The sequence below is a fragment of the Meles meles genome, chromosome 10 (assembly GCF_922984935.1).
Source record: "Meles meles chromosome 10, mMelMel3.1 paternal haplotype, whole genome shotgun sequence".
In the NCBI taxonomy this organism is placed as follows: Eukaryota; Metazoa; Chordata; class Mammalia; order Carnivora; family Mustelidae; genus Meles; species Meles meles.
The window spans coordinates 70031565-70057579 of NC_060075.1; the positions used below are offsets into that span (position 1 = coordinate 70031565).

The following is a 26015-nucleotide window of genomic DNA, read 5'->3' on the forward strand; positions in this document are numbered from 1 at the left end:
TGCTTCCCCCTCTCTCTCTGCCTGCCTCTCTGCCTACTTATGATCTCTGTATAAAATAAATAAATAAAAATCTTCGGGGAAAAAAAAAAAGAAAAAAAAAAGTAAGCTAATGTTCCTTCTTTGATAGGTGATCCAAATCCAGGACATTTTAACAGAAGAGCCCAAAGTGACACTGGTTTATGCAGAAAATGGTACAATGCTGCAAGGAAGTACGGTGGCCTCTGTGTACAAAGGGAAGCTGCTGGTTGGCACCGTGTTCCACAGAGCTCTCTACTGCAAGCTCTAGCAGGTCGATCTGCCCCTGTGTCATGCACACCGTGAGCCCACCATTTCAACGGCTTGTTGCATCTCCAGGGCCACGGTGATCTCGTCTGAACCGTGCCTCCATTTGCACATCAGGAAGGATGACAGTGCTGTTTATCTGGGAACAGAATCAGTGCATAAGGCTTTTTAAAAGTACAGTAGCAAATCAGTCTAGAAATACCCGAAAACTCCATTTACCAATAAAAATCCTATCCATAGGGGCACCTGGGTGGCTCAGTGGGTTAAACCTCTGCCTTCAGCTCAGGTCATGATCTCAGGGTCCTGGGATCGAGCCCCACATTCAGACTCTCTGCTCAGCGGGGAGCCTGCTTCTCCTACCCCCCACCCCCCCCCCCCCGGTCTCTGCCTACCTGTGATCTGTCTCTCTCTCTGTTAAATAAATCAATAAAATATTTTTAAAAAATCCTATCAATAAAATGGCTACAGTTGCCACGTCAGTTGTCAGGCCTTAAATCGTTTAACTGCATGTGATCCAAAAGTCCTTTCCCTAAAATGGGTGTGGTCTGGGGAGCCCATGACGCTTCCTGCTGCCTTGCTGAATCTTGTTCAGGAAACAGAGGAGCATAGTGATCTCACGAGTTGTCCCAGACGGCAGTCCTCAGGGGCTCTGGGTCACCTGCTGGGGAACTAGGGGTGATCTACAAAGGTCTCTCGGCTCCAGGCATCCCTCCTTAGCAAAGCCATGGGACATACTGGCACAATCTGATTCCCATTTCCCTTTCAGTGCAGGACTTTCTCAGTAAATGGAAACCTAAATGACCTCCATTTCTCCTTTTACTCTCACTCAGTTCTCTGGAAGCGATGACATGTAGGAAAATCTTAACATTCTTGGGAGTGTCTGTGATCTCAGCATAAACTGTACATGTTAGTGGCTTTGCCCCATTGAAAAAAAGTTTGTTGGGGCGCCTGGGTGGCTCAGTGGGTTAAAGCCTCTGCCTTCGGCTTAGGTCATGGTCCTAGGGTCATGGGATCGAGCCCTGCATCGGGCTCTCTGCTCAGCAGGGAGCCTGCTTCCCCCTCTCTCTCTGCCTGCCTCTCTTGCCTACTTGTGATCTCTGTCAAATAAATAAATAAAATCTTTAAAAAAAAAAAAAAAGAAGTTTGTTAGCTTCAGTGATTGAAGATGGACGGAAGCCTATAATCCATTCAGGTAAAGCTAAATGCCCCCGAAGAGAGTACTGTTGTTACAAGTGGTGGTGGTGGGGCTGGTTTTTGTTGGTGGTGGTATTTTTAAGTAAGCTCCCCATCCAGTGTGGAGCCCAATATGGGGCTTGAACTCATGACCGTGAGACTGAGACCCGGCCTGAGATCAAGAGTCAAATGCTTAACTGACTCATCCACGCATGACACCCACTGCCCATCCCCCCTCAACCAGGTTTTGGTTGTTTTTTTTGTTTGTTTGTTCTCTTATTGTTACTTGCAGGGGAGGCTCACAAGAAAACAGTAGAAAGGCAAACAAAAAAATTAAAAAGTCAACAATCTTGGCCTATTTTCTGAGGGATGTGATTAGGCAGAAGAGATGACTTTTGTCATTTTCTTATTAAAGCTGGTATGAAAAGGTTACTTGTTTTTATTTGTCTGTCTCTTGAAAGTATGGCTTCCAGGCCATGAGTTCTTTGGGATGCTAAGGCAGTCACATTAGAAACAAAGTTCTTCCAAGGCACTTGCCATGATGACGTCAGGCCTGGCATTTTGGGGAAAACGGTCTGCTGATAAATTGAGAACTGTCAACATCTTTTTTTTTTTTTTAAAGATTTTACGTATTTATTTGACAGAGAGAGATCACAAGTAGGCAGAGAGGCAGGCAGAGAGAGTGAGAGAGGGAAGCAGGCTCCCCGCCGAGCAGAGAGCCCGATGTGGGACTCGATCCCAGGACCCTGAGATCATGACCTGAGCCGAAGGCAGCGGCTTAAACCACTGAGCCACCCAGGCGCCCCGAGAACTGTCAACATCTTAAGGCTACTAACTTAAAGTAGTAAATGGGAACATCTTGTTTGGATCGAAAAACACTTTCCTCATATCAGATTAGAGTTGTTTTAGTCACCATTTCAGGGAGCATACTATCATATGCCCCAGGAGCACTCAGCTACTCAGTGACGCTGTTCACAGCTCTTGAAGTTGGATTTTCTCAAATACTGTCTTGAAACTATCGATGGCTGTTGGGCTTATGTTGAAAAAGCCCCCATGTTTCCTTTAAAAAGAGTTGTTTGATCTCATCAATGAAATAACTATATTCTGTTCCCTCTTGTTCTTGACAGAATAAGCAAATTCCGCCCCCAACCCACCCAACAGAAAAAGCAGGCAAGCTATTCGGTTTGACATGGCATATGCTTACGGCCAGTCAAAAAGGGATACACCCTTCCCCTCAGCAAGGGATTTCATAACACACTCGGAGGAAGAGAAAAACCAGCTTATTTCATTTATTTTTTGGTGAAGGTTTAGTCACAGATCAATTATGGCTCGTGTGTGTGTGAGAGAGACAGAGACAGAGAGAGAGAGGGAGAGAAACTGATATCCCTTATTTGCTGTATTCAAGTCTTCAGAACATCGAAGGTTTTAGAAATAAAATTGCCACCAAGAACCCCATCCCGTGGGCCGGCCTGCCCTGAGCTCGCCCTGTGCTGTGCGAGGCCTGCTGTTGACTGTGTTTGTCACAGAGCCTGGCCGGGCTGACAGGTACTGGAACCGGAAGGCGGGTGAGGAAGCTTCTAGTGGAACACCTTCTACTTTATGCCCAGTTCCCTAACTGTGCTTTCATATGTAATGCTAGCTGCCAATTTACACTTTGCTGGGGCTAAAACTCATTTTTAGTTTCACTTCCCTGGAAAACGTGCACTCTGCTCTTGCTTGATAGATGCATTTTGGCAGTTAATACAGGTCTACCCAGTCAAGGCTTGTTTTAATTGAAGGTGAAAATGGAAGCGGGGTAAAAAACCCAAACCAAAAACCAGCCTACTCCGACATGTATTTCTCTTTTTATTGCATTCGTTGTCTAACAACAATAATACTCATTGGCAAGAAATTTATTTACACGGACAAATTAAATTGAATCACAGGTGTTTTTAGGTTGGTCAGAAAACAGAGGACCACTGTGATAGTTTGATTCAAATGCCTCTGAAAACCAAAGAGTAAGAAATGTCACTTGAAACGGAACAATCTAGAGAAGTACATACTAACCAAGCACAAGAGAACAGTTCAGACGCGGCACTATTGTCTCTTCCATGCAAATGATCAGACACCGAAATGTACAAATTAAAAGTTTCAGATAACATGCTATCCATACTTATTGGACTTAAAAGGTTTTTCAAACAACTCTTTTCCTTTAGTGATACATAAAGAAAAGTGAAAATAAATCAACTTCTTAAGATGGAACAGAATTCATTCTCTCGTTTCTTTTTCCAGCTGGCCGGGTTTGTTAGTGATACGTAGCAGGCGTGCTTGTGGTTTAATCACAACACCATTAAAAAACACAGAAGCTAGTACAGAAGCAGTAGGGGCGACCATAAATTATATTAAGGAAAACATATATAGATGAAGATAGATAATTTGAGGGGTTTCACAAAACACTAACTAAATCTGATGTTGTTGGGAGGTGTGATCTAGCTGGAGTGCCTATTAGTTCCCACTTCGTGGCCAATTGTTCTTTCACGGGTGAAAGATTTAAATCCTTCAAAGAAAACCTGGGTGTGTGGATACAACAGCTAAAAGGAAGAGAAGTGGACACCTTCCAACAACATACTCACGCTCACAGCCGCTCGCATCGTTGTTTGGCACTGACCTAACCATGCTGTCACTCCATGGAAGAAGTAAATAAATGATCACGCGATGGCCACAGGGCCACCAGAGAGCCAGCAGGTAGTGACTGAAGCATCACAGCTACCAAGTAGGTCGCTGTGGAGCACGAGCGAATGCACAAGAACACACGTGCAATTTTTAGCCAAGGAAACTGCGTTCTGCAGTTGAAAATGCCCAAAGCTGCATAAATTTCTGAGGTTCGACTCAGCAATGTGCAATCTTGACATCAAAGCATTAACCAAACATTTGAGGAAACTTTATCTTACTAAAATACCAAGTATCTAATAAATCAATTTTACCAAAATATATAAACATGTAGAAGGATAAGTGCATTTAGTAGAAATACTTACATTAAAAAAATCTCTGAAAATCTTATGAGTCATTCAATGTACACACGCACGCGAAGTGGCAATAAGGCTATGATTACTGCTTGGGGTCCTAACTGACATGACCAAGTTCCATATACAATATATATTTTTTATGCAGTGTCATTGCGGAGTATGTGTGTGTATGTAAGGTGGGAATATATTCACACATATGTAGTTCTGTATACCGACACACGCAGCACACACATTATCGAGAAGTTGCCTCTGGTTCTCTTAGGCATTACCTCCTATTCATTCTCGAATCTCTAGCAGTTTTGGGGTTGGGGTAGGGCCAAGGACTGGAAATCATCCCGTTTCCGTCCTTCCCCAGTCCATAGGTCCAGAAGCAGGCCACATACTGTGACTGGTCCACACCGCATACGTACGTGAGCTTCAAGTCAGAACCATTCCCTCGACACATCCACACAGACGCTCGCACACAAGCACTGAAAGACCCTCTGCTTACCCGAAGGTAGAACCTGAACCTTTTATTTTCCAGGGGAAAGGAGATTCTGTAAGCTTTCTCTTTGCCCTCTGGCTTCCTGGTGGGATCAAGTCTACACTGCTACTGTAAATTGTTAAAATACTACTGGTGTACTGTCTAGTAGGATTTTCCCCCCAGTGTTTTGGACCAAGACTAAATTTCCTGAGACTTTAAATACCTAAGACAAATATAAAAACAAAAATCTGCCTACATACCCAGGCTGTTTTTCAGGAATGAGCCACGGAAACACATTCATATTTCTTATACCATGGCTTTCTTTTGAGAATTGACTCCCCATTATCAGAAGGAAAACAATTCTAGTGGAAAATGTGCACATTTTATTTCTGGACCTCATCCTTCAATGCTTAGCTTCAGAATAGTAGAAGGGTGGGTCCTTGATTAAAGATAAATTTGAAAAGCTATTTTGAAAAACCCTGGGCTTTTCTTTTCCATTTTACCTTTCCTTCAGAAAGCACTGAGGACTTAGAATTAAGTAGGTGATGTGAACTGTAGTGACCACTATCCACCAGATTGAAATGCCCCTCACCAGGGCCCTACTGGGACAGAAAATTTAGTTGTTCAAATGGAATTTGGTAATTCTTAACTATGTCAATATAATGAGGAGCTACAACACCTCCAAAGTATAAACAGTTCTTTTAGAATCGTTGGGACCTCTCCCTTTAGACTCTTCAAACACTGGGTTTCTTCTCTTGAAGCTCGTTCTATATAATCTTTAACATTTATAAATGAGTTAGAACATCCATATAAATGCAATTTTTTATTTACCTTTTAAAATATAATTTTAAAGCACATGTTAATCCTATTACACAAACAACCTAGACAAGAATTCTTTGTCCTCAGCAAAAAACCATAAAGGTTAATTAAGGTCCTAGATCCAACAACCTGTGATTGTTTTTGTAGCTCAGGCCTGGGGCAGCTTATGATCTCGGGCCAGGGAGACACAGGATGAAAGGCAGCAGCAAGGGTTAACTGGGTTCCTCTGCTGTCCTCTTGGCACTTTGTTGGCAACAACAACAAAGAAGCCCAGAGTAGGTGGTCCCATTTCATGCCCCTTGAAAGCTAAGTTTGGAATGAGCACTAGCATACTGCCGTCACGAACCACTGTGGGTTAAAAATACTTCCGTGATGTTGAGGGCTGGAAACCCATGTCAAGCCCAACTAAAGGAGGAAAACTGTAGAATGGCAGTTTTACTGTCATGAAATTAATGGTGGACTTCATCAATGTGCCCAAATGGGCAAAATTAGGTTCCTGCCCTAATGAAGCACTCAGAAGTACACTTTGGATTCAGGCGAAAAAAAAAAAAAAAAAGATTACATAGATTGTGAGTTACTTTAAGGGAGATGGTCTTAAATCAAGTAATCTGTTATAAAAACTAAAGTCCTTCAATGGAAAACTCTGTCCTGGACATTCATGCTCCCTGTCTACAGCTTGACCTCACCACACATTCCCTAACCCCCAAAGCATTACCTATACCCCAAAACAGTTTGGCTATTGTTAGAGTCATACTGAGCTGTCACTGAATATATTTCATAGCAACCAGATATTCCCTTTTTGTTCATTTTCTGATAAATAAAAAAACTGCAAAGTTCTTACAGTTCATGAAGCAACAAGTCTATGTTAAACTGTAGGGACACCAAAAACCACTAGCATTAGAGTAGGAGTTGTTGAAGACACTGGAACCTCAATTAGGCATCATGCACTAGAGTCAAGAAAAGAAATAACATGAAAACAAAATACTCGTAAGTTCTGAGGTCCTGTACTTTGTTTTCATACTCTTCGATCAGTCAGTTACATGTCATCCTTGGCTGGACAGTCAAATCAAGTGCCTTTTACAATTTCAGCAGTTTTAAGTAGTAATATTAAAATAACTCATTAAGACCTAAAATCACTGTAACTTAACTTAAAAATCAAAATACTTATAAACTACGTGATTTGAGGAAGAAGGATTTGATTTATAATATTTTCAGTTGGTCATTGGTCTAAACATTGGAAGCGCACAAATAAAGTTCAAGAACAATACTTCTAAAACATTTAAGGAAATACGATATAATAGAGATCATAAATTATGTGCAGAGACTGAGACTTATAGACATTTCCAGTATGTACATCCATTTTCAAATATTACCGGAGTGTAAACATCACTTAAGATAATCATCATCTATTTCCATTCCTAAAATGAATACAGAGCAAAACTTCCAGTGTGATCCAGATCACTTTTTTCCCCCGAAGATAAGCAAAAATGGCAAAAAATTTACAATAGCAAGCACTAGTATTACCAGATTTTGACCAATTTAGTCTTTTAGTATTAGAAAAGATCTGCTGAATTTTGTAGTTCATGAATAGTGGTTCCTTGTTTCTCAGGATATTAATAAATAGCAAAGCACCACACATCTCAAATATTAATAGAGTATCCAGTATGGCAGTTTCATTATCATACAGCAAATGAAGATAGTCAGAAAGACATACATAGTGACTCCGATCATTGTAAAACACAATGTTACTTTATGTCAATGTTTCTGAGCATTGAATGAATGATCTGTACTAGGGACAATAGGATCAAAGTAGAACAGACAATACTCTGTCACCAAAAAGGAAACAGGCCTTAGGGAGAGACAGGATTATAAGTTTCTAGTGTAGCCAATTCCAGATTTCAGATATTCAGGCAAGCAAAGAAAAAATAATATATATATATATATATATAAATTAAAAAAAAAAGTCACAATGTCCAAAATACAAGTTGGTGCTAGATGGGCTTTACATTATCTGTTTACATTATCTGTTACCTGGAACCTTCAAAGGCCTTCCCCAAGCTCTGTGTATACGACCTGCCCAGTGTATGGTACAAAGACCCCCCTACCATGCAGTAAAAAGAAGTAAAATACTAGCTGAAGATTTGTCTGACCTCAACTCTTATTTTGCAACTTGTCCCTTTCCTTGGAAAGTGGATGACCTCATTTTTACAGCCAATGCAGAACCGGAAACATGAGCATAAAAAGCAAAACAACAACAACAAACAATAACCGATCATTGGAAGTTTCTCAAGATGAGTTTATTTTCTCCTCCTTCTGCCCTAGTCTCTTCTGCTTGAATTAGTTGGATGAAATGCCGAAATCTTTCATATACTGGCTTTAAAATCAGCATTAACTGTCTCCGCTGGTAGACTGTCTCCTGTGAACAAACTTTACCTGTAACATGGAAATCTCTAAAGAATGAAAGAGAACGGCTCAGAAAAACCATTCGAAACATCTATAAAATCTGTCAGCTCTCCTTTACGGGAACATTCTGTGTGCTCAATAAAATTGCTTCTCTGGCTGAGTGTTACTCACATCTAAATTTTCTCTAACCGGCATTTCTATTTTTCTTAAAAGTACATTTGTTAAAACACTAACTGAGCCCACTTGGGAAATCTTAAGTAGAAAATATGTGACAAGTTCCTGATTGTGTCACAGTCAGGCTGAAGACTAGCCAGAATGTTCCCCAGGAGAGGAAACCTGAAAATGCTGGTTTCCTTAAAAATCAATTTCCCCTTCAATTTGTTGGGGAATAAAGGAACTATGTTATGTGTGTCTGTGTCGCTGGACTACTGAACACACAGTGGGAGCAAAGTAAACAATGGATCCCAATATCCTGGGGCTGTGTTAACCTCTGATTTTTTTCTTTGTTCGGCTCAATCTGGAGGACAAATGTTACCCTCAGAATCCTGAGGTTCCACATTCTGAAGGCTTCTGCTTCCTTCTGGGGTTAACAAATCATGAATTCTTTTCTCTCTTTCGGATGCCCAGCAAACAGAAGAGCTTGCTTGCTTTTTGCCACCGGATATAATTATGCGGCCTGGCACCCGTGTTTCTACAGTGGGGTTGTCTCACTGTCCAGACACAAACACGAGGTGGGGGGGAGACTTTCCCACACGCTGGAGCAGATTCCGGAGCCCCGATCTCACGGTAGAGTCAGGCTCTCGGCCACGCAGATACGAGCCACTGCTCAGTTTCAGGATTCCCAGACTGAAAAATCATGGTGCTCCAAGATGCACCACGCTTTTCCTGGGCAGGGTGACACCGATTCCCCCAGGGACACCACCCACCCAACGCAACACAAGAGAGTGGTAAGTAAGAGAAGAGAGAATGAAACGCAGCTATTTTGCATCTTTCACAAACGAGACCCTTGGTTTGGTAATAAACAAAGGTAGCTTGGGATTATTTCAGGAGGCGAAAATTAAAAGCGTATTCTATTATTGCAGAAAATGCATGTATGCCACACGCGGTTCCCCACTCGGCCTAGAGCACATTACCCCTGCCATCAGTTCCTTCGTCCCCGGGAGGAGAGCAGGGCGGGAAGAGGGGAGAGCTGTCTGGGAGGGGGTGTGCGTTACTGCTCGCCAGCACCGTCTGACGCCGCGGTCATCTTTTCCGTCTTTTTAGACTTCCTCTGCATCTGCTCTTGCTCCTTCCTCCTCAGCTTTTCTCTTTGTTTTTCCATCTTCTCTTGAGCCTTCCGAGCCTTCTCAAGAGATACCTTCATTTCCTTGAGTTTTTTTTTGACCACGGCTCGGTCCTGGGATGACGTCATTCCCAGAGCCTAGGAAGGAAATACATAAACAAACTGAACTTGAGAACCAGTGACCTCTCTGCTTAGGAAGAGGCTGATATCATAATGTGTTCAGACTCAAGGACTGATTTAAACATAATCAAAGAGGTAAAAACCTAGAAAAAGCTGCTTACTTTTGCCAAAAATCTCCACACTTAGGGGCTAATAAGCTTTATTTGCCCTTCAAAGTGCCTAGCACAGCACACCTTAAATCCCATTAAATACATGCTTGCCAAACTGGTAACTAATGGGTGAAGGAATTTTAAAAAGGGGGGGGCACAATTCTGTTTCTCCAACCTTTGGGCCATAGACATTTACAGGTAAGAGTATCGCTAAACTTGTCAATATTTTTAAAAGCTAGGAGTGGGCACCTGCTGCCATAGAGGGCCCCAAGAAGGGCAGGGAGAACTGAAGTGGCTTCTCTTTTGCCAATGCAGTCACTTACAACGAGGACCAAAAATGTCTTTGGGGCCGGAATGTTCATGTCAGCATGACTAGCCATTCTCTCCCTGTAGGCAGACCTATAAAGGATTCCTGTTAATGAGGAGGTTGCTTAGTGAGCTTGGAATTCAGAATAAGGGGAGTTGGTTGCGTACTCTAAATGTTTCCTGACCTTCAGAGTCAACAGCGGGATGCATCCATCTCCCCAACAGGGACAGCCTTGTCAATGGGGCCTTCATAATCACAGACTATTGATTGATCTCTAACCTTTTCAAGACTGTCAGGAGATACTCATCTGCCCTTCAGCCCAACAGGGGGCTGAGGTTGGGTGTTGGGAGCCCAATGTAAGCTCTTTTTGCCCTTTTTTCACAGGGGTGGGTCCCCACCCATCCCCCACAGTCTCTAAAAGGGATGGACTGGACAGGTGAAATGAGAGTGGGATGGAGCAGGGGAGACATGGCCTGCACATACTCGGGGAAGAAAGTTCTGAGGAGACTATCGTCCCACTTTTGGAGAGGTGTGCAGGGAGGAGCAGGGGTGGAGAAGAAATGAATAAAGAAGGAAAGATTCATGGATCTAGGTCTTCACTCTCATGTGATGAAAGAGTCCACATCAGCCATTATTACAACTCCTACCACACAGGAAGTCAACAGACTTCATACATGGACCACATGTCTGGGTAGAAGCAATGGAGTGAGCCCCTAGCTCTCCCCCTTGGCAGCATCCTGTTTGATTCGGCATCTCTGATGACTTTTTGAAACTTTGTTTACTGCTCAGAAATGATGCAACGTCCTTTTTGCCGACCATTGATGAGAATTCCCTCTCAGATAGGCAGACCATTCTTGTCTCATGGAAACATTTCAGGTGCCATGAGCAACACAACTGACACCTGGTAACCTCACACAGAGATAGAATTCTTTACCTTAAGTTTATTGCCATCCAACTGCAGGAGTTGCTCGCCAGTGACGTTTTGGGCACTGAATTCAGATACATACTGCTCCAGGTTTAGGCTCATGAGCCAGTGGGAAACCTGCTGCACGCTCCATTCATGGACCGCCCGACTCTGACACTGACTGTGTTTGGGAGACTGTCCATCATCAAGGATCTGAGGTAGGAATGTTATGCAGGGTTGTTAAAGGACCAAAAAGCTACGGCTCGCCACGGCCTATTATGCTATCAAAAGGAATTTCTTGCCTACTAGAGCCACATTTATCTTTACACCATCAAATGGATAATAAGTTAATGGTTATAGTTGTGTGTGTATCACACATGCATAGTTATCTTATCACCTATATATGTTTTTTTAGGTATTTGGAAATTTAAAAATTCCCCCAGATAAAGCAGCATTATTAATATAGGATGTTTGCTACCGGAAAATACACTCCAATATTGCAAGCCTTTACATTAGAACATTTTGGAAGGAGTATGAGATGTGGAAAACAAGTATTTGATTCATTTCTATATGCAATGCATCACTCTGCGTGTAGCCTCAGAGAAGACATTAGAGGTCTATAAAAATACATATAGAAATCTTGAGATATCTTCCCCTCAGAAGAGGAAAGCCTTAAGTCCTCAAGCATTGTGAGGGGAAATTTCACAGCCAGGGTTTCATTTGAGCAGCAAGCAAACCCGTGAGGAAGGCAGGGCAGGTAATGTCCATAATCACTTTTAATAAATGAGTCAAGTGCGGCTCAGCCCGGAGCACGGAGCAGGGGACCGGGAGAGCTCAACGGTCTGTGGTTCATTCCAAATCTCTGGCTCCGCCCAGGGCACAGCACCACTTTGGACAGAGCAGAGGGCAGCTTGGTTCCTAGAACCTCTAAGCTGAGAGGCGATGAAGGCGATGACAGGTCTGGGAGGAGAGACAGGAGTCACCTCGGGGAACACTGACGAGGGGATGGGGTAAGCCGAGATGAAGGCAGAGGAGGTGGAACAGAATGGACCGTGTCAAGGTAGTGGTGATGGGGGGATCGACCGAGGGACTCTGTAGGTAGAACCTGGTGATCCTCCTGCCTCAGAAACATCTCTTCAACTTAGGGAGAGACAAGGGCAGAGAGCAAAATGATTTCACACACGGAAACCCTCCAGGGCAGACACAAGTGTTCTTGTACTGTTTAGGTTTTCAAATCATTTTGCGGAGAGAAGAGGAGGTTCAAACAATACCACAGAAGCCACCACACGCAGCCCACTGATAGCTCACCTCGTCATCTATCATATCCAGGCTCTGAGTGAGGGAGCAACAAAGGAATCAAAAAGAAAAGTGTTATAGAACTAGGAAACACAACATACACAGTACAAAGAGTTAAAATTAAAATCACACCAGGCCTCAAGAGGACGGGCAGAAAAATTTAGGAGACAAAAAGTTTTATAAATCAAAAATCATGTTAGAAAGAAGTAACTTTGAGCAAATATGTGGAGCAATGGTATCTTTATTTACACGGCCTCTCCTCCTCCCACCCCCTGCCCTCCATAGTGGCATTTCTGTCCTCTCCTCCTCTCTTGGGACACTAAGTCCATCAGTCATGTAATGTCCTGTTTCCCTGGAAACACATGATCTTCTGGGAATTCTTGGCAATGCTAACTTGACCCTGGCTTCTAAATCAGTTTTTCTCCCCTCTCCACTGCAGTGGTTGTCAATCAGGGGTGATGCTCAACTTGGGGTAGAGGTGATGGTGGGGGTAGAGTAGGGGGTAAGGGTGATGTTTGGAGGGTGAGGGAGAGAGGGAATGGACGGTCTGAGCTGCTCCCTATTCTTGCTCTCTGGTGCCCAGCCTCCCACACCCACCGCCTTGCTCAAAATCCTCTCAATGAAGTCAGAGTAATGCAGAGGAGGTCCCTGGAAAGCTCAAGGGACTCAGAAATAATACTTTGCCTTCATGTTGAGAGAAAGAGAAATCATGAAGATTTCACATCAAACAAGAAAACATGGCCCCCATGATTTACATGCAAAATCTACGTTTTCCCGGGGGATCGGTGGCGGGTACAATGGATGATCTGAGAAGGTGGGTCTGCATGAGCGCCGTGAGCGTACCTCATCTGACGACAGCGCTAAGGACTGAGAGAGCCCCGGTGTTTTGGGTTCTGCTCCCAGGCCACTGAGGTCTGCCGAACTGGTACTGCTGGGACTGAAGTCATCGTTGAAGGTAAAATTCTGTGGAAGTAAATGAAGCTCAGTGTTAAGTGGGCACAGTGAGAGAACCAGTAGTAGGTGTATCTGCCAGTCCTACACAGGTTCTCTTTAAGTCATCTTCGGAGAAATTCACATTTGGTTTGGTGATGACCTTCAAGCGGCGGTGGTGGAGGGTACCGTGCCTTTTGCAACTGATGGGGAATTCTGGGCGCTTTCTCCATCAGAATAAGGATAGGTGTTTTGGAGCAATCATTCTTCAATCCCTCTTCAAGGATACAGCCTTCATTATCCTCTGCAACTGCTCAGAGGAGTAACATTAATAAGCCTATCTTCTTTGACCCTACTCGCGATGAGTAGCAGTGCAAGTAAAAATACAAGATGGTGTGGAGAGCCTGAGTTATTAGGAACAGATGGCCATCCATATTAGAAAGGTAGCTCGAGCACCCCCTGGGAAGAATCGCTTGCCATTGGCCGTGATAAATACCGTGAGAAAAGGCCGATCGTCCCCTGGATATAACCTTCAGGATGATGAGTTCTGGGGGAGGTCAGAGTCTGACAATACACTCGTAGCTACATGCTAAAATACGACTCTCCCACAGCACCTGCAGAGCTCCGAAGAGGCTGCAGAACAGATACACTCTCCCAATAATCACCTGGGGCCGGTGGAGTTGGGGGGGGGGGGGTGTAAAAAAAAAAAAAAGAAAAGAAAAAAACAACTTCCCCAAAACTTCATCAAAATGTTCAGTGGCTACTCAAGTCAAGTAAATTCAGAATGACCACATGGCTGCACTTGTGAAAATATTTTTTAAACCAAATCTGGAGTCCCTCCAGGACAAGCTAATGGTGGAATTATTCAAACTACATTTAGATTTCTTAGCTCCAATACCAAAAATGTTTCAAGATCCAAGTGGTCTAGTAGTGCCAAAACTTCTTTAGCTAGTAATTCTAGAATGACTGGCTTCCGAGGAACTCTAAGCCCTTGGCCAACACCATCTTGTTCCATATTCTGCTTCCTTAGGAACTGGCCCATTAGTTTTCCATTAGCTCCCTGGCCACTGGGTTCTGTCGGTTGTCAAAAATAACTACCATGCCAGAGGCTGCAGAATTCAGTTCCAAACCAACCCCAAGTTTTGCTCAAACTTCCGACATAGAGACTAAATCCGAGCTCACGGAGCTAGGCTAGGAGAACATGTAAGCAGGAGAGCATTGAACACAACACATTACTATTTGATATGTCAACAGACACACAACCCACAGCCCTGTCAAGACCTTGTGAGCTGCCGACCTCAAGAAAAGAGTTAAATTCACATTAATCACACGTTTCTGCTTGAGAAAGAAAAGCGAACACAGATAAAAGGAGACCAAACAACATGTGAAAGTTAGCCACTGTATGTGTTCCAATAAAATGTTAGATAAGGTTTGCAGCGTCATGCTGGAAATAACCATCATGCGTTTAAAAACAAACAACACCCATGCAATTATATTTTCTATTTCTGCTCAAGTTAGAGAACTTTGGTGATGAGATTATAAGTTTTTCAACGTGGAAGTTTGATTTAAAAAGAAGAGATAAGTAAGGGTGCTATGTCAGCACTGGTTTGTTTTAAAGAGTTTCACTTAGATATATTGAACACATATTCAGTCCCAAATTTATTTGTTTTCCAGTAAATCTCGAAGAGCACAGTAAAAATAGTCTGGTAATGTAATTGAAAGTGGAACGCTTGGTAAACAGATCTATCATACTGTTCCATGATTCAAATGCATCTTTCCCAGCATGGCTTAACTGTCAAACTGAGATTTAATAGCAATATGTGAAAAGACAGGCAAATCAAAGATTAACGTACAATCTAGAATGGAACAGCATTAAGGAAGGTGATGGTTAAATGAGGCTTTCCTTTCCCCCACACAAGAAATACCATGCATGGTTTACTGGAGTGTTATCACATTGGTTTCTCAGGTCCAGAGCAAACACACAAGTTGAGAATCCTTTCCAAAGACTGGAGAGGAGGAAGGATTTGGGATTTTCTTGTTTGCTTTTTAAATCCATGTGTTTTCTACCTTGGACCCCTTTTTATCTGAAATTAGAGTTTCAGGAGAAGGCTGAAGGGGACTTGTAGGTGAAGGCAGGTCCCTGAAGGAATAGGATCCTTTTCGGCTCTCATTAAACCACGAGAAAGGGATGCACGGCGAGCGGGTGGAGGCCTGAGGCGTGGGGGCCGGCTTGGGTTTCCAGTGTTCCAGCCTGCTTCTGAAGATCCTGTTTTATGGGGGAAAAATGCGCATGTCAGACAAAGGAAGGGCAGGTGGGACACTTGTTGAACAGAATCCTGAAGGGATTCTGAATAAAGTTCAAAGTAGCAGTTTGACAAATTGTTCTACATAGGAGAGGAATAATTTCGCAATTCTGGCGAGGACATTAATCTTAGTAGCTATCTTTTTTGCATTGAAATGGATTCTAGAACAATGGTCAACATTTTCGTATCCTATTGCCATAGTGAATTCTTATAAAATGTTTCTATTAAGTGGATGTGGATGAACTGAAGTCACAGGGGCAGCGTCTTTCTGGAACTGCTATTAGGTTAACCATCACGTCATTCCCCTTATTTGGGTGACCTAGCAGTGCCTCACCGCCAGTGACATTAGCTCTCAGCCAGCATTCTTTCCTTGCCTTCTCTGAACTCATGCTTCCAAGAGTCTGGGACTTTAGAAGATGTATTTAAGTAATTTGGAAATTTTAGGGCTTATGAAAGCTTAAGCAGAATACACGCCTTATTGGTTTTTCATCACAATTGGAGTGCTAGCCAGCCACATTAGCCGAATCGACCCAGGCATCGAGGGAGTGACAGATGTCACAGCCGATCGCCCTCACACCCCTTAGGAGGAAACGAGACCGCACGTCTTAACACTCTATTTGGAGGTCCAGGATCTGTCACCTCTTGAGTACGGGGCCTTGAGCCTTCTCTCAGCCTCCATTTCTCCTCTGTAAAAGGTGGATATTTTATGTAGCTCCTATGTGGTTGTTAAGAATTAAATGAGAGAATACGTGTGAAAGTACCTGGGAAACTGCGAAAGTATAAAGGTCTAAGGTTATTGTTTAACATTTAAAGGATTCAAGGGTATTTGAGAAACACAGTTTGAAAACGGATACTTTTACGACTGTGTATACTTGCGTATTTGTATTTTTCTTCTGGTTAGAGAAAAGGAATTAGCAAGACCTGAGGCAGGAATGGGTGGTAGTTTCTGTGCATCTGGGAAGAGGTCAACCCTCAATCTGTCCAAATGAGTTTGACACAATGCCTATTATTTGTTGGGTGTTGATGTCACAACAACAGAGATTCCCTTTCAGTGAAAAGTGCCTCCATACCACACTGACACAGTGCATGACCCATGTGCGTACTGGACTTCAGTCTTCTCACACCTCACTCCAAATACTCTGAAATAGTTTTTACTTCAGATATTTCAACATATATTTCAAATTTACAGAAAGAGTACAGCTCCCCATAGTTCTTGTTCTTTCCAAAGTTATTGTGAGACTCAAAGGGGACAATAAATGTGAGACCATCTTGTTAGTTGTACAAAGGTAAAGAGATTATAAAAACAGTGACTACAGAGAACGGAGATGCCAGTGAAGTTTTGGTAGAACACTGAGATCATACGCTGGGTGACTATCATGATTGCTCACTTAGAGACTCCAGAATATCTGATGATTATAACGGCGAATTCCTTAAAAAACAAAACAAAACAACAAAGGGGACTGTAAGGATAAAGGAGAAAGCCCAATGAGAGAAGTGTCAACCTTCAGTCTCATCCTAAAGTTTAAACCAAAAAAATTCTGTATCCCGAAGTCTACTCACTTGCTGTTAAAAGATGGGGTAGGGAGGGGGTACAATAACCCAACTTAAGAAACTATGGCAGCAGAGGCAGACCGGTCTTCTGGAAGAAGCGTTTTCTATTCCTGGCTTGTGGACCAGTGTGGTGTTTCCCAAACAAGCCTGACAGGAATAACCTGGGGCAGCAGCTCAGATACAAATTCTTGGGTACCTAGACTTACTGAATTAGAATCTGGGAGACAGAAAGGGAGAAGTTTGCCTGGAATCTGTATGTTAACACATGTCTGAGTTGACTCTTGAAGGTTTTAGTATCTACATTTATTTCTATTTTCCTGAATGCAAATATGAGGTTTCTGGAGAAGAGGTGACTACTTATAGAAAATTATTGCACTGGGTCCCCATGCCCTACTTTCTTCTCTCCAGAATGACAGAATGAAAGCCAGCTGTCATCCTATACTTGGTCTACGTTGTTGGTGAGGAATCTAAAAAAATCCCCATCTGGATGATAAGATAGGATAGGGACGGCAGTGCTGTCCCCACCTCCCTTCTGGGAAAGGGACAGACATCTTATCTCCTTCATGTAAACAAATTCAACGAAGGAAGGATCTTCGGTACTTGCCCGTCAGAAAGTAATACATGTCTTAGGGGAAGATAAGACCAGCGTCTCCAGCCTAACAAGTCTGGGAATGTCTCCACGAAGCTGGATCTCATCCCCCCGCCCCAGCCCACTCCTTGAATATGAAACCACACACCTCATGGGAGGTAAATCTCCACAGTTCTCCCTATCTTTCTAGTCATACTTTAGCTTCTAAGGCTTGACTTAATTTAAGCTCAGGTTCCCCAGTCCAGTAAAAATACTCAGTAAAGCTCTAACTGTGCAAATCCATAAAAATATTTTTTCTGTAGTCCCACAGTCTTCTAACTGGACATGCTTGAGATAAACTGGACCTAAGATTATTTCCCCCTTTGGTTATACATTTCTGAATCAGCTACTCAAAGGAGCATGGGAGTTTTTTTTTTAAGAGTTCCATCCATGATTCAAAAAGGTACAGTAGTGCCTAAATATATGGATATTGTTTTAAAGTTTGTAAACAGGCCATAATTAATGACAGCATGACTCTCTTGTCCTGCTCCCAAGTGAACTTTGTAACAACGTTTTTGCGACAATCACCACCATCCCTATTATTTTTTTTAATTAGACAGGAAATAAGAATATTGTTGCCCACGTACTGTCATCCTAATGCCTAACTTGAAAAGGACTTTGGATTCAAATTCTGACCATGGAACATTTCAAACAGAAGCTCAAGACCACATATAATTAAACTCTTTTGTAAGAGCCTCTTGCCAGGAGAATATTCAAGACTAGTAATTCCATTAAGTCTTGTACACCCAGCACTGAACACAGGACCAGAGGCCACAGTGTGAGTGTGACGAGTGACGGCATGGAAGCTCAGCTTTAGGGGACATTCGGAGGCTTTCTTCTCCAGCTTTCCTATACAAGAGGATGGAAGGACTGGAAGAATTATCATGGAGAAAGCAAAGAAAGCCCACTTCTAAGGAAATAACCAGTGTCTTCACAACCGCAAACCACTAGGTCCTGGAATCCTTGGAAGAGAATTTTCCATGTCTCCAGGAGGTCTGGTTGTGCCCCTGCTGAGGCGGTATCTTAGCCTTGACTCTAAAACCCCATGAACTGAGGTAACTGTCTCCTACTATCCTGAATGGCCAGTGTGTTTCCATTTGCTTCGACCTAGTGTGTGTATTCATTAAAAGAAGCAAACTCTCCATTACTTCATAATTACAGATCCATCGGCTTACCAGACACGCTTTCTAAAATAAATACCAATTTCCTTTTGGACAACTTGAACTCTTGGGCCTACAAAAGGAGCACAGAGAGCTTGGAAGCAATCATGCCATTACTGATCTCTCATAGTCTCTTCCATTTCATGGAGGAATCTGTTAAGAATAAAGTAAAATTTGGGGCGCCTGGGTGGCTCAGTGGGTTAAAGCCTCTGCCTTCGGCTCAGGTCATGATCCCAGGGTCCTGGGATTGAGCCTGCATCGGGCTCTCTGCTCAGCAGGGAGCCAGACTGCTTCCACCTCTCTCTGCCTGCCTCTCTGCCTACTTGTGATCTGTGTCTGTCAAATAAATAAATAAAATCTTAAAAAAAAAAAAACCCATAAAATTCTTCCCTTTCTCCTTACTGCTTTCTTCCCTTCCCTTCCTTCCCTCCTTCTCTCTATTGCAGTTTTTGACTCTGAGAGCAGGTTACGGTCTGGGTGCATAAGTTCCATAGAGATCTTTAATAATGCTCTTAGAAATCAAGATTGGTAGAAATGGATCTGAAAATAACTTCCGGAGGATCAAAATAGGTATGTGTTCTGTAATTCATCTTTTTTTTTTTTTTAAACTTGTACACTAATATCTCACTATTGTTTTTGGTGAAAATGGAATTACAAATCACTGATGTAACCCTGATTGTTTTATTGTTAGGAACCGGGAAAAAGAATGGCTTCAAATTAAGTCTCTGTCATATTAAATTGTTGGGCGGGGGGCAAGATGAGGTGGGGATAATCACTGTTTCCTGGCATTCAAATGGTTTATAATTAACAACTCCACAGAGCAGTTAACCCAATTACATACATCTTGACATCGGTTCTTTCTGGGGTCAGCACCCCAAAATTAAGTTGCTCAGGTAAACATTCCATAGTAATTTTTTTTTATTTGTCTTAACTTCGAATACAAGGTGTGTGAGGTATTCAGAACAGAACTGAATGTCATCAAGATATAATTAGGAGTTCAGGAACTGCCAGAACAGAAAAAGTATAAGCAGAATACAGAATTTAAGCAGGTAGTTAAGGAGGTTAATTAAAGGAAGTTAGGTGCAATCAGAGGAAGGGCTGCAGACTTCCGTTTATTCACCTCAGATGAAGTAATTCTGTAAGGTTCTCACATGCACTAAGAAGATGGTGGTTGTAAAGCCAGACCCTTCTAAGGGCAGATCATAGCTAGGACAAGCAGGCGTCCATCTGCAGTGCAGGCCAACCACCACTGACATATTCTGCTTCTACCTTCAGTTATGGTCCAAAGCTCCCATTAATAACCAACAGCCCATCCGAGATGGTCCCTGTAGTGTTTAACCTTAATTTCTGACAGGGTTCTGGACACGCTACCACAGAATATGGCAACTTGGCCTAGCAAATATTTTAAGCAAACATTTTAAGGAATTTGAGAAATGGCAGGTGTACGAAGGGTTCTCTGACCTCCCCCACTGCCCCCCAAGCAGATCATAAGATCTTCTGAGAGAGGTGCCTTCCCTACACCTGGAGGAAAGAACATCCTTATCTCTGTAGATGGAAGGGCACAAGAGGAATCTGAAGGAACAGTGGTTTTGGGAACGAACAGGTCTTGCTAAGTTTCCACTGTTTACTACTCTTAGTTCATACCCTTTTGCCCTCTCAACATTTTTTCCAAGACTTCCCACTCTTCAACAAACCTAGCCTTACAGTGTTCAGGCTTAACTACTTCTTTGGTCTTCACTTCCTGATAAAGGCTCCTGCATCACACAAAACTTACATCAAATCAATTCGTATGCTTTTCCCTTGTTAATCTGTCTTCTGCCAATCTAATTTACAGGACTCCAGCTGGAAAACCCAAGAGGGTAGAAGGAAAAAGGTCTTTTTTGCCCCCTCTACATTCATATGAGATGGAGAAATTGTTCCCTTAATGAGTCCTCCCCATCCTGGGAAGGTTTAAAATGAAACAGCAAGATGATTATAAAATAAATATTTGATATTTCAAATAAAATCAAATAAAAATTTGATATTTCAAAACAAAAACATTAGGTTTAGGAATAATAAATATATTGCTTAGGAGTTAAGAAAATCTGTATTATTAGGAATCTGAGAGAGAAGTTTGTCTATGGATTCTATTTTAATATATTTAATTGGTTAAGATGAAAAATAACCAAAGTGATAAGAGCTCTGGGTGTTTATATAGTCACTATGTTACCATTTTAATTTACTAGATTTTCGAGAGTTTTTTCCAAGTGGAAGAGTGTTGATGTTGTTAGGAATGTCAGAGTTTGTCAGCTTTCAAGCACTCGGACGTACTTAAAAAGAAAATTGAGTAGGTTAAATTTATAAGTGTAGTTCTCTAACAACAGGATCGACAACTACAGGGGGAACAGGTCTGCTCTACTGAGGCTAAGCTAACATTATTCAAGGGTCCCTAATAAAAGTGACTGCTTTTCTTTTTATACAACTGTACTAGATGTATAAAATGAAACAACAAGATCTGTAAGATGAACTGAAACTCAAAAAAAAAAAAGGTAGGTTTTAAAACTGGAGACTTTAATAAATTACTTTAAATTTACAACCCAAATATCCCTCTTTTTAAGGAAAGCCATCTTTGGGCATGAAAAACCATCGCGTGAAGGGGCGAACCCGCAGAAGCGATGTTGTCAAAGTTACCCGCTCTGTAGGGGCTTCACTAAGTTTTCACTGTCATAGCTCAGGCCTTAAACTCTCGCTTTGAAACTTGCCAGGATGAAATCATTTCACCATTCTCCTCTGGCCATTTACAACTGCATTTTGTTTCCTGTTTTTAAAATCATTTGATTTTAAAGAAATTTGGCTCCTCTTTGTGGGTCAAGTTTAGGCAGAGGTGCGGTGCTTTTCTCTTCTGGCACACAGGACGGTATTGTTGAAGATGTTCTATTTTAAGTACCAATGTTACTTTCTGTTTTATCTTTTTTTTTTGCCTTACCCAATTTGCCGTCACAATAATTTACATTGTTATATCTCTTGTATCTCTGTGTATAAACAGATTATATTGGGAACACAGAGAAGTAGATATAGATTTTAAAAAGAATAGATAAACAAGAGTACATGTATCGTGATGAGCACTGAGTAACATAGAAATTATTGAATCACTATGTTGTATGCCTGAAACTAATGTAATAGTCTATATTAATTATAATTCAATAAAAAAGTAAAAACAAAATAACAAACATGAAAATGCCAATTTAGAGATCAACAGAATTTATAGATCCTCAAAAGAGGATGTTTTTCATAGAATCAAAGGGATCGGGGTGCCCGGGTGGCTCAGTGGGCTAAGCCTCTGTCTTCGGCTCAGGTCATAATCTCAGGGTCCTGGGATCAAGCCCCACATTGGGTTCTCTGCTCAGCAGGGAGCCTGCTTCCCCTTCTCTTTCTCTCTGCCTGCCTTTCTGCTTACTTATGATCTGTCTGTCAAATAAATAAATAAAATCTTATTAACTATATATGTAAATTATAATTTTCTGGTAACCACATAAAAAAGAGGTAAAATTAATTTATATTTTATTTAACTCAAAATATTCAAGGTATTATTATTTCAACATGTAATCAGTATTATAAAATTTTTAATAAGCTATTTCATATTCTTTTTTTTCATACTAAGTCTTTGAAATCCTGCATGCATTTTCTCCTATACCACATCTCAATACAGACTAGCTACATTTCTGGTGCTCAATGAATGGCTACATCTCATACGGCTACCATACTGGATAATACAGACAGAGATGGGGAGTTAGAGACCATGTAGTTTTAATCCATCTAATTACTTTTTGGTGGGAAACCAAGGTCCAAGAAATTCAGAGCTTTACCTATGGCAAAGTCAGGATGAATACTTGGATTCTGGCACAGTGTATTTTCCCCACAGTTCACACTTTTAAGGGGAATGCATACTCACCTCCAGAGGAGTGCCATCTCCCTTCCTGTCTTCTTCCCACACACCACTGTCTAGCCTTGTTCCGAGATACACATAACCGTTCACACACTTTTGCATTCAGCCACTCAACCAGGAGCCTCTCCCGCAGAGCTCCAAGGTAGGTGCTCCACTGGCATCAGGGGCAACTTGCTCTAAAATGAGGATATTTTATTTTACTCTTTGGTGTCAACAAGCTCTGACAACTAACTCACTCACTCTTTCCTGCTTTTGTGACCTGCTATCCTGCCTGTTTAAATCAGAGCGTTCACTGAGCACATATTTGAAAAGGCTAGGACCGAGCCATATTTTTTATAGGGTTTTATTTATTATTATAATTACTGAACCTCATCTATTTGTTTCATGTCATGCATTTGAGTCATTAGGTCTCCACAAGGAATACAATAAACTCTTAACTCTTGAGGAAGGAAAAAACTAAAAGCAAGACTGAATTTGGCAAACCTCTCCTCTTGCCTCTCAAGTCCTGCAGCCTCAGGCTCTCACTGATTGAATGACCTCATCTGATTTTTACAGCCTAATAATGAAAAGCCAAGAGATAAGATTACTAACTCAATCCGTGAATCATACCCTCTCTTCTCTGAGAAAGTCTCACAGAGGTGATGAGTTTATTCCCAGTCTTCCACAACTGCAAGCGGGACCCTGACACGGATGTTGCTTGTCACGCACCCACCTTTGGGGGCCCTGTGTTACTACTGGGTAGTAACTCTGTTTTCTGACTTCTGTTTTAAAAGGTTCTGGGCCCACTGTCAATCTATACAGAAGAACAGAGACTGTCATTAGATTTGATTAGTGTTAACCAACTACTGTGATAGCTCAAAAAATCATTTTGTGAAACAGAAAAAGTCCTCCCTCTTTTTCCCTTGTTCTTCTGTTATTTCAATTATATGAATTCCTGTCAGGCCTGTCAAAATTCTACTGTAATTACAGACAATTATAAAAATTATGATTCCAATTGACAACTATTTTGTAGCGCTGGTACATGTATAAATACTTGTGACCAGTGAAGCAGAAAGACTCCAGGGTTAGTATTTTAAAAATATGGAGCCGTGTGGCTGCTGGTTCCAAAGCTGGAATTCCTGGTAGTGACTCCCTGGGGTTGGCCTCGAGTAAGGTGTGCACTGACCAAAAGAATCAAGATTTGCTTGCTTTTGACCTGGAATCTGTAGAGGGAGGTGATACCCCTCTGGCTACTATGATGAAAGCCAGTCAAGCCTTCTCCACAGAGCTGGATGCTTCGCTCCCATCCCTTTCCCCACGGAGCTTCAAGAATCGGGGAAGTGACTGTCTCAGAAGTGCAGGGACCGAAAGGAAGGTGGTGTTTACTACAGAACTGTCCCGGCTCCTCTCCCGTTGTGCATCTGGGCATCTCTCTCTCCCTGAAACAGTTCCACTTTTTATTGTATTTTATCCTGAGTATCCTTGATCATTTCCTATTCTTAATTTTAAGGAACACAGCAGACTGTTTTCTATTTCTCACTTCAAAACCACACAAAGTTAAATTGCTTTTGAGTCGGATCATGGACTTATTTCTCCCAAGACTGGTGCCCTCAATATAAACAGAGCTTTTTACCCTTTCTCTGTAGTATAGGATTAAACCACCACCACAACAGACTCACACAATTAATTTGGGAATTCCCTCTTCTCATTCCTTACCCCACTCTCCTATAATCCCAGGAAGAAGGTACAGTTTCTCACCAAGTGGTATGCCAGAACAAAGAAAAAGGAGAAAAAGAAACAGCAGTGGACCACCTATAAAATGGATCCGTGGTCCCCAACTGATCTGACGACCTTTCGTTGTTAGCGTTCTGTTTCTTCCTTTGTCTACTGCTGTTAAGATGATTCCCAAATTTCGTAAAGAGATTTCTGCATCATTTGAGGCATAAACAAGAGGAGGTGTTGTGTCGGAAAGATATCCGTCCGGACAGGAGGCACAAGCCCTGTCATGTCAACTGCCTGCAGCATAATCGTGGGCAAATCAATTACATTCTATGAAGGTGAGGTTCTTCATAAAGTATGGTGTTATTCTCGGCCCTCCCGACCTTCCTACAAGAATGGACTAAAGTGGTATCTATAAATCTGCTCTGTAACTTGCAAGTAATAATGACAGCAAACCATATCTTCATTATTATTTTTAAATACCTCCTACGTGCTAGGTGCCATTTGACGTGCTTTGCAGGAAAACATACTTAATCCTCACACTAAAGTTACTAGGTAGATCCTGTTAAGTAACTTATCCTTACTTCACATGAGGAAATGGCAGCAAACAGGTTAAAGAACTTTTCCAAGATGGGAGAGGTAATAAGTGGGAGAGCTCTGATCCAAACCCAGGCTGTCAAGCTCCGTGCTTTATTGCCTCCCGATACAAATCTAAACTTGAAATTACGGAATCTCCGAATACAGTTGGGAAGCCTTGACAACAGGCAGTACAAAGCTCCCTATTTAATAAGGAAGTCTTTCTTGAACAGTGAGAATAGTTGGTAGGGCCTGAAGAAAATTGATCAAACAGCTGAGTCCAGCAAGAGATGATGGTCCTTCCTACATATGGTCAGAACAGTCCTAAAAGCCAACAAGGTCCTTTAATGTAAAATTACCCTTTCAGACTTCACAGAAAAGAGGACATTAGTATTGGGGGTAGCCAGGCAAAGACCCTGAAATACGACCAACTGACCTATCACACAGATCTATTTATGCCGCATTTAGATACACATTTTTTGAAACTGTTCACGTGACCATAATTCTGCAATTAAGCCAATGGGTATACCCAACGCCAGTGTAGGCTACAACTGGGGTAGGACTAATATACAGTGACTGTGCAATTTCTCTTTCCTCTCACCTCTAGGTGCGTCACTTCAGCTCACAGACACAGACCGCTGATTTTGGTTAACCGAGGAGGGGGGCCAGAAATTTGAGATCACCCACCCGTACCTGCTACCTGGAGAGAACCTAGTGGCTTCTTTCTCCTTCTCTTTCCATTTCTTTCCCTTGTTGGAACTCCTTCGCAAAGGTGCCCTATAAGGACAGTACAAGTCAGAAAGGAGAAACACATTTCCTCTTTTAGCTTTTTGTTTGTTTGCTTGATTTTTACATCACAAAATGCTTACCCCAAATCCACGAACTTGCGCTTAATTTTTCCTCCTTGCACCACCAATGAACTGGATGCCCTTAGTGATTTGGGACCTTTGGCACCATCTAGGATATACACACAGGTGAAAAAGACCAAATTATTATTCTTTTTGAGGTCATCAGTCAAAAGTCAGTGCATTTCTGAATCTA

The 26015-nt window shown here is 42.1% G+C and overlaps 2 protein-coding genes across 12 annotated transcripts in view; one reads left to right on the forward strand and one right to left on the reverse strand.

The window, feature by feature from the left end:
- PON1 (paraoxonase 1) overlaps window positions 1–456 on the forward strand; it is a 33671-nt gene extending 33215 nt beyond the window's left edge. The window contains exon 9 of the mRNA XM_046021419.1: window positions 128–456. Within this exon, the coding sequence (XP_045877375.1) occupies window positions 128–286 (159 nt within the window). The 3' untranslated portion in view covers window positions 287–456. The remainder of the gene's footprint in view (window positions 1–127) is intronic.
- A 2824-nt stretch (window positions 457–3280) lies between these two features.
- PPP1R9A (protein phosphatase 1 regulatory subunit 9A) overlaps window positions 3281–26015 on the reverse strand; it is a 310193-nt gene continuing 287458 nt past the window's right edge. For 4 of the 11 annotated variants that reach the window (XM_046020338.1, XM_046020337.1, XM_046020340.1 and 1 more), the window contains 7 exons: window positions 25844–25931; window positions 25668–25751; window positions 15201–15399; window positions 13047–13166; window positions 12216–12239; window positions 10938–11120; window positions 3281–9565 (listed from right to left, as the gene is read on the reverse strand). In XM_046020338.1, coding sequence (XP_045876294.1) covers window positions 9356–9565; window positions 10938–11120; window positions 12216–12239; window positions 13047–13166; window positions 15201–15399; window positions 25668–25751; window positions 25844–25931 — 908 coding nt within the window. In that variant the 3' untranslated portion in view covers window positions 3281–9355. The remainder of the gene's footprint in view (window positions 9566–10937; window positions 11121–12215; window positions 12240–13046; window positions 13167–15200; window positions 15400–25667; window positions 25752–25843; window positions 25932–26015) is intronic. The other 7 variants (XM_046020342.1, XM_046020339.1, XM_046020344.1 and 4 more) reach the window with 4 other exon arrangements.